General features: G+C 38.2%; 1 protein-coding gene across 15 annotated transcripts in view; it reads right to left on the bottom strand.

Annotated features, from left to right (window-relative positions):
- The window catches only part of TPX2 (TPX2 microtubule nucleation factor), a 61,706-nt gene that overhangs the window by 34,843 nt on the left and 14,113 nt on the right, over window positions 1-12,750 (bottom strand). For all 15 annotated transcript variants that reach the window (XM_082745831.1, XM_082745830.1, XM_082745817.1 and 12 more), the window contains 3 exons: window positions 9,838-10,017; window positions 7,616-7,738; window positions 1,642-1,765 (listed from right to left, as the gene is read on the bottom strand). In XM_082745831.1, the coding sequence (XP_082601957.1) occupies window positions 1,642-1,765; window positions 7,616-7,738; window positions 9,838-9,943 (353 nt within the window). In that variant the 5' untranslated portion in view covers window positions 9,944-10,017. The remainder of the gene's footprint in view (window positions 1-1,641; window positions 1,766-7,615; window positions 7,739-9,837; window positions 10,018-12,750) is intronic.

The following is a 12,750-nucleotide window of genomic DNA, read 5'->3' as shown; positions in this document are numbered from 1 at the left end:
CAGAATTCAGTCATGAAAGATAATTTTAGCAACCATACACAAATCATACACTAGTGAAGACACTAACACTTTCCTGAATTCTGAAGAAATCTCTAATAAGACACTGGGTCCCGGGCGCCTGGGTGGCTCAGTGGGTTAAGCCACTGCCTTCGGCTCAGGTCATGATCTCAGGGCCCTGGGATCGAGTCCCGCATCGGGCTCTCTGCTCAGCAGGGAGCCTGCTTCCTTCTCTCTCTCTCTCTGCCTGCCTCTCAGTGTACTTGTAATTTCTCTCTGTCAAATAAATAAATAAAATCTTTAAAAAAAAAAAAAAAAAAAAAAAGACACTGGGTCCCTTTTCTGTAGGACTCATTCACAACCTAAACATTGAACAGAAACCACAGAATCACCCAGTAGCAATCTCTTAAGATCTCTTGTGATTTATGGTTGACAGATTTCACAGAATTCTTTGATTAAAACAGGCTTCTTTATTCGGGACACCTGGGAGACTCAGTCAATTAAGCACCCGACTCTTGATTTTGGCTAAGATCATGATTTTACGGTGTGAGATCAAGCCCCACATCTAGCTCCACACTCAGCACTGAGTCTGCTTGAGATCCTCTCCCTCTACCTCTTCCCCCACTCACATACTCACTCTTTCTCTCAAATAAATAAATAAATAAAATCTTTTTTAAAATAATAATAAAAAATAAAATTAAAAAAATAATAAAATGGGCTTCTTTATCAAAAAAGATTAGGATAAGCTTATATGATGCTATCCTCAAAAGGCAATATCCTTATGACAACATGAAGCTTTGCAAACTGTAACTTCATCACTTCTGAGCAACAATACATATTATCTATATATAAATAATATCATTTGCCATTCCTCTTCCTTGAAGATATTCTAGGTAACATCAAGGTATAAAGCAATAGGGGTGTCTGGGTGGTTCAGGTGGTTGGGCATCCAACTCCTGATTTCAGGTCAGGTCAGATCTGAGGGTTGGGAGACTGAGCTCCACATCGGTCTCCATGCTGGGCTTGGAGCCTGCTTAAGATTCTCTCTCTGTCCCCCACCCCACACTCACTCCCTCTCTTTTAAAAAAAAAAAAAAAAAAAAATACTGATACAAATACAACATTCAAAGACATGAAATGACATGAAATGTTTTTAGATCACCAGTGTCAAGACTGCAGCTTAACCCATCCACCCATCCTTTCATTCATTCAAGTATTTATTCACCTTCTACTCCTGCCAGACACTGTCAGGGACAGTAAGAATACATAATGTTTGCCCTTATGAAATGTACTTACAACCTATAATCGGGAAAAAAATCTGCCATATTTACACAATTTACACAAGTAAATTACAATCCATATTGATGGTGCAAACAGCAAGGGCTCTGGAAATGAACTGATCAGTCTGAATTCTGGCTCTGATACAAACTTCAAGCAACTTAGTACCTCTAACTTGTTTATCAATAAATTAAGGATACTATCTACAACTCATAAAATTATGAAGATTAAATGAGGTAATAAAAAGAGTTTAGTATAGTAGGTATTATAGTAGGTAGTAGAGTCTAGAATAGTAGGTATTCTGACAATAATTATTCTTTGAACATCATTAATATAACCACCACTTTGAGTCCTGAAACAGTCTTACCTCTGAGGCTGCACTGGAGTATATTTTGAGGTGGTTCCCTTGACTTCCAAAGAACAAGCATTTGATGGAATGGACTGTTCCGCCAGATTTTCTTTTTCTGCCTCTTTGTAATAAGTATTGTCAACTGTGGGAGAGCAAAAACTAGTCAGTACTCAGAATCCCAAGGAAAACGTTGGAGAGACATGTAGATACATACATATCTATTTGTGTGTGTGTGTGTGTATCCCTTCTAAGTAGTGGAACCATTAGTTCCGGTGACATCTTATACGGAAGTCCAATTTATAAAATCTACTTTGATTGAAGCAGAAATGTAGGATCTAAGGCCTATCTGCCAGCCTAAGTCACCAACTCAGAAAAAAGCAGCTCTGTCTTTAAATGCTGATACAATCAGATTATCTGGCATTATGGGTATACCCATCAGCTTTTCTCCCCTCCAGAAATTAAAAACACTGAAAGTTAAAAGATATAGCATCTGAGAAAGGGGAGATAAGGGCATGAAGGGGAAGGAGTTACTTTATCATAAAATATTCTTATGTTACCATGGCCATAATGGAACAGAAACAAAAAAGTACTATAAGAATAAGGAGAGAAAAAAAAATAATAAGGAAAAAGAACAGTCAAGTAAAGGGGAAGAAATAGCATTTGCTGGTATAGCTTATGAACTGAGCCTTGACAAAAGAAAAAACCCTAACCAAATAAATGAAAGAAAAGTTAGGCTATGAAAACACACTTCATGCATTATTTATTCCAGAAAACAATCATTTGGCTCATTCTCTAAAGAAATTTTTTTCTGGAAGGGAGAAAAAGAAACAAACAAACAAAAAAATGATAATGCATTATATCAAGGCTACAATAGAGGCACTTACCCCATTTAAAAGCAGAGATTATTAAATTTTTTTAAATTAATGTAAAAAATTTGATATAAAATTTTTATAGGGCACCTGGCTGGCTCAGTCAGTAGACATATGATTCTTGATCTCAGGGTTATAAATTCAAGCTCCATATTAGGTGCAGAGATTACTTAAAAATAAAATTTTAAAAAATAAATATTATATGTTGCCTATAAAAATGCACTTAAAATATAGAGATACATCATGCTAGCACTAATCAAAAGAAAGCTGGAATGGATATAACATCAATGCAGATTTCAGAGCAAAAAATATCACCAGAGATAAAGATGACCATTTCAAAATGATAAAATGATCAATTCCTCAAGATGCCAAAACAACCTAAATATTTATGTACTGAATAAGAGACCTTCAAAACACACAAAGCAAAAAATAGAAGAAATAGAAAAAACCATGAGTATAGCCTGAAATTTCAATCTCTCCCTCTAATTTATGGAACAAATTGACAGAAAAATCAGTAAGAATCTAACTCATATGAGCAATTGTGTAAGGCTGTATTCAATAAAACTTCATTAACAAAAATATGTTGCAGTCAACTCATCAGGAGGAAATAACAATAGCAAACATATATATACAAAATAACAAAGCCCCAGATACATAAAGGAAAAACTGAAAAAATTAAAGGGAGAAACAGACAATTCAACAGTATAGTTGAAGATTTCATTATCTCTATTTTCAATAACAGTACAGTTAGATAGAAGATCAATAAGGAAATAGAAGATTTTGAGCAATACTATCAACCAGCTTGATCCAAATTGACACTGATGTAACTCTCCACTCAATGACAGCAGAATACACATTCTTTTGAAGTGCATACAGAATATTTACCAAGACACACCATATTCTGGGCCATGAAACAAAACACTTAAAAGGATTCAAGTCACACAAGTAATGTTCATTAACCACAATGGAATTAAATCCCTCAAGAAATCAGTAACAGAGACAATTTCTAGAACCAATCCCCCCTCCATATATTTGGAAATTTAAAAACATACTTCTAAATAACAAGTAATTTGGAACTAGTAGAAACACAAACTACCAACACTCACTCAAGAAGAGATAACCTATATCTGTTAAAGAAATTGAATTTGGGGACGCCTGGGTGGCTCAGTTGATTGAGCGGCTGCCTTTGGCTCGGGTCATGATCCCGGCGTCCTGGGATCGAGTCCCACATTGGGCTCCTTGCTCGGCGGGGAGCCTGCTTCTCCCTCTGCCTCTGCCTGCCATTCTGTATGTCTGTGCTCGCTCTCTCTCCCTCTCTCTCTCTGACAAATAAATAAAATCTTTAAAAAAAAAAAGAAATTGAATTTGTAGGGGAGCCTGGGTGGCTCGTGGGTTAAAGCCTCTGCCTTAGGCTCAGGTCATGATCCCAGCGTCCTGCTTCCCTTCCTCTCTCTCTCTGCCTGCCTCTCTGCCTACTTGCGATCTCTGTCAAATAAATAAATAAAAATCTTAAAAAAAAGAAAGAAATTGAATTTGTAGTTAAAAACCTTTCTAGGGCGCCTGTGTGGCTCAGGTCATGATCTCAGGGTCCTGGGATCGAGTCCCGCATCAGGCTCTCTGCTCAGCAGGGAGCCTGCTTCCTCCTCTCTCTCTCTGCCTCTCTGCCTACTTGTGATCTCTCTCTGTCAAATAAATAAATAAAATCTTAAAATAAAAAAAAAACAAAACAAAAACGGGGCGCCTGGGTGGCTCAGTGGGTTAAGCCGCTGCCTTCAGCTCAGGTCATGATCCCAGGGTCCTGGGATCAAGCCCCGCATAGGGCTCTCTGCCTGCCTCTCTGCCTACCTCTTTGCCTACTTGTGATCTCTCTCTGTCAAATAAACAAATAAAATCTTAAAAAAAAAAAAAAAAAAAGAAGATGCTTTAAAAAAAAAAATACAACTTTCTACAAAGAAAACTTCAGACCCAGTTGGGTTCGATGGTGACTTCTACTAAACATTTAAGACATAATATCAATTCCATGCAAATTCTTCCAGGAAAAATGAAAAGAAGGGAATATTTAAAGTAAGGCCAGCTTTTCTCTATCAAAATCAAACAAAGGCATCACAAGGAAAACCACAGACCAATATCCCTCATCAATAATATAAGAAATAGGGGGGCGCCTGGGTGGCTCAGTGGTTTGGGCTGCTGCCTTTGGCTCGGGTCATGATCTCAGGGTCCTGGGATCGAGCCCCGCATCGGGCTCCCTGCTCCGCAGGAAGCCTGCTTCCCTCTCTCTCTCTCTGCCTGCCTCTCTGCCTACTTGTGATCTCCGTCTTTCAAATAAATAAATAAAATCTTTAAAAAAAAAAAATAATATAAGAAATATTCTCGACAACAATATATCAAACTGACCCTAAAAACAAAGAAAAATACCATCATGACCAACTGGAGCTCATCCCAGAAATGTAAGGTTGGCTTAACATTGGAAAATTAGTGCAATTTAACATATTAACAGACCAAAAAAAGAAAAATATCATATAATCATCTCAATATAAGCAGAAAATGCATCTGACAAAATCTCACATCCATGGCAAATAAAAATTATCAACAAAACAAGAATAGATGGGAACTTCTTCAGCTTGATTAAGGGTATTTAAAAACTATAGTTAACAGCACAGTTTTTTAAAGATTTTATTTTTTTTATTTGAGAGAGAGTGAGAGAGAGTGCACACACGCGTGCACAAACACTCACGGGTGAGGGAGAGGATGGCAGAGGGGGAGGGAGGAGGACAAGAAGACTCCAGGCTGAGTGCAGAGCCTGAGGCAGGGCTCAATCCTACCATCCTGAGATCACAACCTGAGCCAAAATCAAGAGTCAGATGTTCAACTGACTAAGTCACCCAGACACCCCAACTACAGTTAATGTCAAACTTAATGGTGAAAACCTAAATGCCACAACAGGCATGTCTACCCTTTCCACTCCTATCCAATATCTTACTGAAGGCTCTAGTCAGTGCAATATGCAAGAAAAAGAAATAAAAGGGATATTTGCAAAAACAAACAAACAAACAAATAAATAAATAAGGGATATTTGCAGATGACATGATCATCTGAAATCTGATGGAATCTAGGGGCACTTGGGTGGCTCAGTTGGTTAAGCATTTCCTTCGGCTCAGGTCCTGATCCCAGGGTCCTGGGATAGAAACACCCTTAGACTTCCTGCTCAGCCGGGTATCTGCGTCTGCTTCTCCCTTTCTCCCAACCCCACCCCCAGCTTGTGCATGCGCATTCATGCTCTCTATCTCTCTCGTTCACATTCTCTCTCTCTCAAATAAATAAGTAAAATCTTTAAAAAGAAATAAATAAAAGAAATCTGATGGAGTCTACAAAACCTACTAAAGCTATTTAGTGAGTTTAGAAGGTAGGATAAAAGATGAGTATATAAAAATTAATCGTATGCCTTTGTATTAGCAATACAATAGGAAACTGAAATTAAAATAGAGGTATGAAAAGAACTTAGGGAACACAAATACAGGAAATCAGTTAGAGAAAAAAGGGTATTTGAGCTGGACCTTGAATGATGAGTAGGAATTTTTCATATATATTAAGAGGCAGAGGGAACAAAACTAATAGGTGAGAATATGTAATATGAAAGAACACAGGCTCTGAGGGGTCTAAGGGGCATGCACATAAGCAGTGTGTATGGTCTTTGGCACATGACAGGCCCAGAAGAAGTCTCTTGCTTTGGGGCACACTGTTGACAAAACAGTCTTGAACTGACAAATTAGGTAGTATTATATATTCTTTCAATTCAACAAAGTACAAAGACCTCCAAAGCAACAGAAAATCTGCCACACATAATGAACTAATGAAATTGACCTGAGGATACAGCACTCAGGCCACAGGCATTCTAAGCATGCCAAGTGAAACATGTCATACACTTGTAATACCTTCTACAAGAAAGAGAGTGGATGCAAAAATTCAGGGTCCTTGTCCTGATCCTAAATTCAACAGATGTCATCTGTACTCATAAAATAATTATCTGAAAGTCATCCTAGCAGCTTAGACTCTGTAAACTAGAAAAGTTCACCAAAAATACAGCTATTTCCTGGTATGACTCCTCTAGTTAATGGTCTAATTGAAGCCAGTTTCAGATTTACCTGTAAGAGTCATAGTCAAATGTTCTAAATTAATTGTGGTGATGGCTGTATAATACTCTATGAATATACTATAAAAAAACACAGACTACGGTGAGTGCTATAAAATGTATAAGCCTGATGATTCACAGACCCGTACACCTAGGGCAAATAGTACATTATTATATGTTAATAAAAATAATTTTTAAAGTAAAATAAAAACCAAGCCATTAAAAAAAAAAACTCAGGGCGCCTGGGTGGCTCAGTGGGTTAAAGCCTCTGCCTTCGGCTCAGGTCATGATGCCAGGGTCCTGGGATCGAGCCCCGCATCGGGCTGTCTGCTCCGCGGATAGCCTGCTTCCTCCTCTCTCTCTTTCTGCCTGCCTCTCTGCCTACTTGTGATCTCTGTCTGTCAAATTAAAAAAAAAAAAAAAAAATCTTAAAAAAAACTCACGGAAATGTAACTTTAGGTGATTTGTACAGGTGAATTATATCTAAATATAGCTATTACTCCAAAAAAAGTATAATTTTTAAGTATTTATGATCTCTTTAAAAATGCTTTTGTTCTTTAAAAAAATGCTTCTTTTGTTCTGATCAAACAGACAATATTCTGCAGACTTAGTAACCACCAGTCTAAATGTCAATTATCTTTTAAAATCAGATGCATGACTCAAAGAATCCTTGTACAATGGCAAACAGTACGTTCTTCTCTCCTGCTGTTTTGTTCCCAGTCAGACTCAGGTTAGATTAAATCTTGTCATAAAAAGAAAAGAGTTATATATCTGGCAGTAAAAGTCAATGTTAGCTTAAGTTCTAAGAGATTAAAAAAAAAAAAAAAGTATAGTGCATCATTAGTGTCACATTCACCATGAAATGAATTAGCCCACTTCACCAATAATAAACCAAAGGATACAACATTTAGGTAATTCCCCAGATCCCTCTGGCTCTTAATACAGTGTTTCACCATTCTACCAAGCACCTTTTTTCTAAGATGATCTTTCTTACCTGGTCTCAAAGGCGTGACAATAGCTTGCTGAGGATTAGGCTTCCTCAGAGGGGTTTTGCCCTGAAAAAGCCCTGCTATGCCATTCTTTCCAGGAAACTTATTCTCCAAATTGGCCTTCTCCTCTGTGAAAAGGTAAGAGTGTCATCATTTAAACAATCAGCAAGGAAGTAAAATAAATCAGTACCCTGCACATTTTTTTAAAATGGGGCCTAAACCCTTCTACTGGTACACTTGTAATTCATTTGGCAAGTACAAAGCTCTAGTGATCAAAAAGAAATGAGTACACATTATACGTCAGAGATAGAGACTGTAAAAACTATCAAAACTACCACTAAAACACTGGCAACATTGAACAATGTATCATAGAAAAGAAGTGCAGACTCTGCATTGTGAATAGCTACTTACTTTTACTTTGATACACATTTGGACCATACAAGCATGAACCGGCCTAATACATCGTGTTCCTCTCAAAGAAAACTGTAGCTATTAAGATCTGCAGGGCTTACAAGGGAAGTACTATGGTCTATTTGAGTTGAGGTTCCTCACCCACAGTGGCAAGAGGTGGGTGTGTAAGGATGGAACAGACCTAGGCTCTCTCGGGAATTTTATCTTAGGTTCTGCTGTGCCCAAAAGTTAACCCAAAGCAGTGAAACGTCTCTTCTACCAAAAGCCTATCAACAGACAGAAGCTTCAGGAATGTGGTGATGCCCAGCAAATAACACCGAGCATGCATACCCTGACTGCAAATATGTAAAGAGATACGATTATTTGGAAGAGAATTAGAAAATAATATATTAGAACTAAAGTGGTTTTGAAAGAATAGTAGGGTTAATTTTTCTTCTACATTATATTTAATAGTGTCTTGTACTAATATTTCTTTTTTTTTTTTTTTTTTTTTTTTTTTAAAGAAACTTAGATAAAGGAATAGACAACCCAGACTTCTCCTTGGGGTTTCAGTAAAGCAGAGAGACACAGAGAACACCCCTGTAGGGTAGCTGGCCCTCTTCTCCACCCTTCCTCAACACCACTTTCAACAGATTCCTCCTCTCAGGATCCTCCCGGCATACTATTAAAAAGAATGGTATGTGCCATCACATTTGGATACTGCATTATACGTAATAAGTGCAGCTGCAAGAGAATCATTTTTTTCTCCCATTACATACTGATTTTCTTTTAATATGGAGGATAAAGACATGAGAAAGAGAAAAACGAAGAGATTCTAGGAACTACTAACCTGACATATCAGTTATCTCACCATATTATTACAGAGTAATATGAAAATATAACCTTATCTTTATTTATTGTTGGACTGGTGTCAGAGTTTGTGTCAAATCACATTATCCAACATCAGGTGATCTCATCTGCTTGGGGATTGGGTTCTAAGTAGCATAATCCCCCCAGCCAAAAAAGAATTGGTAAAGCGAAGTAAAAGGGCGGTAACTGCAGTTGCAAAAAAGTAACACAAGAATCCTTGTGATATTAGATCGGTTAGAACTGTTCAATATCTTGACAGTGGGAGTTGATACACAAACCTACACAGATGATTAAAAATTGCATAGAACTGGGGCGCCTGGGTGGCTCAGTGGATTAAGCCGCTGCCTTCAGCTCAGGTCATGATCTCAGGGTCCCGGGATCGAGTCCCACATCGGGCTCTCTGCTCAGCGGGGAGCCTGCTTCCTCCTCTCTCTCTGCCTGCCTCTCTGCCTACTTGTGATCTCTCTCTGTCAAATAAATAAATAAAATCTTTAAAAAAAAAAATTGCATAGAACTTACTACATAAATGAATATGAATACAAGTGAAATTAAGGAAATCTGAGTAAGATAGGTAGATTCTATAAATGTCAATATCCTAGCTATAATATTATATTCTGTGCCCAATGATAGTAGAGCAAGTTTTTATGTGGCTGCCATTGCGACAGAATGTTCTGAATGCTAAAGTTTCACTGAACTTTGTTTCATCTGGATTTTCCCATATATCCCTAAATATTAAACACTTATCATTCTTAACTGCAAAATTACATTAATTTGTACTGACAGTCCATTTCCAAAATACTGGGCATTTCAATTATTCCTATCATATATCATGGATGATAAAGTATCTTGGTATAAACAAGAATTTATATTTTAGTTATTTTCTTGCAATTCCTTCTAATTTTTGAAAGGTACTCAGAACAAAGCAAGCCACTAACCCTTAGAATGGCCAGAGAAAGTCAACACTTACCAAACCAAGAATCTATGTTTTGGGTATCTTCCTCATCATTCAAAGAGGTAAAATTGATGAAGTCCGTGGGAGCGTCATAGGAATAGGAAGTTTTAACTTGTGACATTGTCCCCTCCTGTCTTGGCACCGAAGAGCAGATTTTCCCCAGTACTTGTGTCACTTCTTTCAACAGATCACCTTCTAATGAAAGAAATGGTTCAGAAACTCAGTTGTACATTAATCTAAGGCACTGGTTCCCCAGCAGGTACTTTGCCTTTACTACTACATGTGCAATTCTGAAAATGATCTGGACAAGTTGCCTAACTTTGCAAACCAAACTAAAAGTCAACTTCTGGGGCACCTGAGTGGCTCAGTGGGTTAAGCCTATGCCTTTGGCTCAGGTCATGGTCTCAGGGACCTCAGATCCAGCCCCTTGTTGGGCTCTCTGCTCAGCAGGGAGCTTGCTTCCCGACCCCTCTCTCTCTGCCTGCCTCTCTGCCTACTTGTGATTCCTGTCAAATAAATAAATAAACAAGCAAATAAATAAAAGTTAACTTCTTTTTCTTTTCTTTTTTTTTTTTTTAAAGATTTTATTTATTTATTTGACAGAGATCACAAGTAGGCAGAGAGACAGGCAGAGAGAGTGGGGAAGCAGGCTCCCTGCTCAGCAGAAAGCCTGATGCGGGGCTTGATCCCAGGACCCTGGGATCACGACCTGAGTTGAAGGCAGAGGCTTTAACCCACTGAGCCACCCAGGCGCTCCTCTTTTTCTTCTTTTTTAAAGTTTTTTTGTTGTTTTTTTTTGTTTTGTTTTTTTAGCAATGTCTACACCCAACGTGAGGCTCAAATCCCAAGACGAAAAGTCGCATTCTCTACTGACGGCGTCAGTCAGGCACCCCAAAGACAACTTTTCTTTTTTGGGAACTTGAAGACACCCCTTGAGATAAATATGTTGGAATTAGAAAGAGGCAAAGTTTGATGAGTACCTACAACATGCCAGGCAGGCACCATATTGGGTGTTTTACATTAATTATTTTATTTTCCCTCAATCTACCATTTTCTCACTTCTAGCCTCTCCAATATTCAATTTACTCTCTTTCTCTCTCTCAGCCCTGAATAATACAATTTCTGTCTTGAATAATTAAATTTCTAAAACACGCCATTAAATTTTATACCTACCAACTAAAATCTTACTCATTGGGGCACCTGGGAAGCTCAGCCGGTAAGCATCTACCTTCGACTCAGGTCATGATCCCAGGGTCTTGGGATTAAGCCCCATATCAGGCTCCCTGCTCAACAGGGAGCCTGTTTCTCCCCATCTAGCTCCCCCTGCTTGTGTTCCTTCTCTCACTATCTCTGTCATAAATACATAAAAATCGTAAATAAATAAATAAATGATAAAATCTTACTCATCATTCAAAGTTCAATTTAATTCTCTACAAACTTTCCCACGCTTCACCTATCATACGAACTGTTGCCTCTCCAAAACCATAGTGCTTTGTTTACCATCCAATTTTATGTTAGTTAACTATACAAATGCCTCTCATAGAAGACTGTAAGTTCCTGAGAACAAGGATGGATTTTACTCACTTGTATATACCTCATCCATCAAGGTACTTAGAACAGGATCTTATATATAGTAAGAGCTCAATATATTTTGCCAACTACAGGCTTTCTTTCCTTAGAAATATATTCATAAAAATACTATTCCTGAGCATGAAAAGAAAAACTTTAAGAAATACATAAAAGGAGATGCCTAGCTGTCTAAGTAGGTAGAGAATGTGACTCTTGATCTCGGGGTTATAGGTTCACGCCCTACATTGGGTGTAGAGACTGCTAAAAATAAAATCTTTAAAAAAAAAAAAAGGCACATGCCAATTAGATCAAAGGATCAAAGATGGGGCCCATCCATATTCCTATATACAAAGTTCTACACTGCCCTGTAGAAACCTGTGTGGGTTTAAAGTCAATCCCCACTCTAGCCCTCTGTGGTTAAGAAAATATCTGAAAGTAGTCTGAAAAACAGCCTGAAGGGCACACTCATTGGCAAATAATTTCCCTATGAAACTCAGTGAGCCATTTGTCTTCATCCAGGGAACAACATGTACTTAAAGTATTCTGTATCTTGGAAGAGAAGTAGATACCAGTAATCACTTGAATTTATATTTATAAACTTTTTTTTAAGATTTTATTTATTTGACAGAGATCACAAGCAGGCAGAGAGGCAGGCAGAGAGACAGAGAAGGAGGAAGCAGGCTCCCCGTCAAGCAGAGAGCCCGACGTGGGGCTCAACCCCAGGACCCCGACGTGGGGCTCGACCCCAGGACCCTGAGACCATGACCCGAGCCAAAGGCAGAGGCTTTAACCCACTGAGCCACCCAGGTGCCCCTTGAATATACATTTATTAAGTATCTTCTTTAAGCCTTTATTTTATTATAAAAATGCATGCTCATTAAAGAAATTAGATCACAAAAACACCTTTTATTAAAATAATAATCTACAATGCCACACTATTTCAACCTATCTCTCTCTCTCATTCTCTTTCTATACATATACACACATATATATGAATCTGCTTCACATATTTTGAATGTTTTTCATGTCAATACATACAGGTATTTTATCAATTGATGACTGTGCCGTAATTTACTTATCCCATATTTTTAGGTATTTCCCAATATTTTCGCTTTAAAGACACTACTAGAAGACTATCCGGGGTGCCTGGGTGGCTCAGTCAGTTGAGTGTCTGTCTTAGGCTCAGGTCATGGTCCCAGGGTCCTGGGATGGAGCCCTGTATCAGGCTCCCTGCTCAGCAGGGAGTCTGTTTCTCCCTCTCCCTCAGATCCTTTACCTACCCCCCACCAGCTTGTTCTCTCTCTCAAATAAACAAGTAAAACCTTAAAAAAAAAAAAAAATGGAATGGCTTCATTTATG

This window comes from Mustela nivalis (assembly GCF_964662115.1).
Source record: "Mustela nivalis genome assembly, chromosome: 8".
Classification (NCBI taxonomy): Eukaryota; Metazoa; Chordata; class Mammalia; order Carnivora; family Mustelidae; genus Mustela; species Mustela nivalis.
This window is presented reverse-complemented; position numbering and strand designations above follow the sequence as displayed.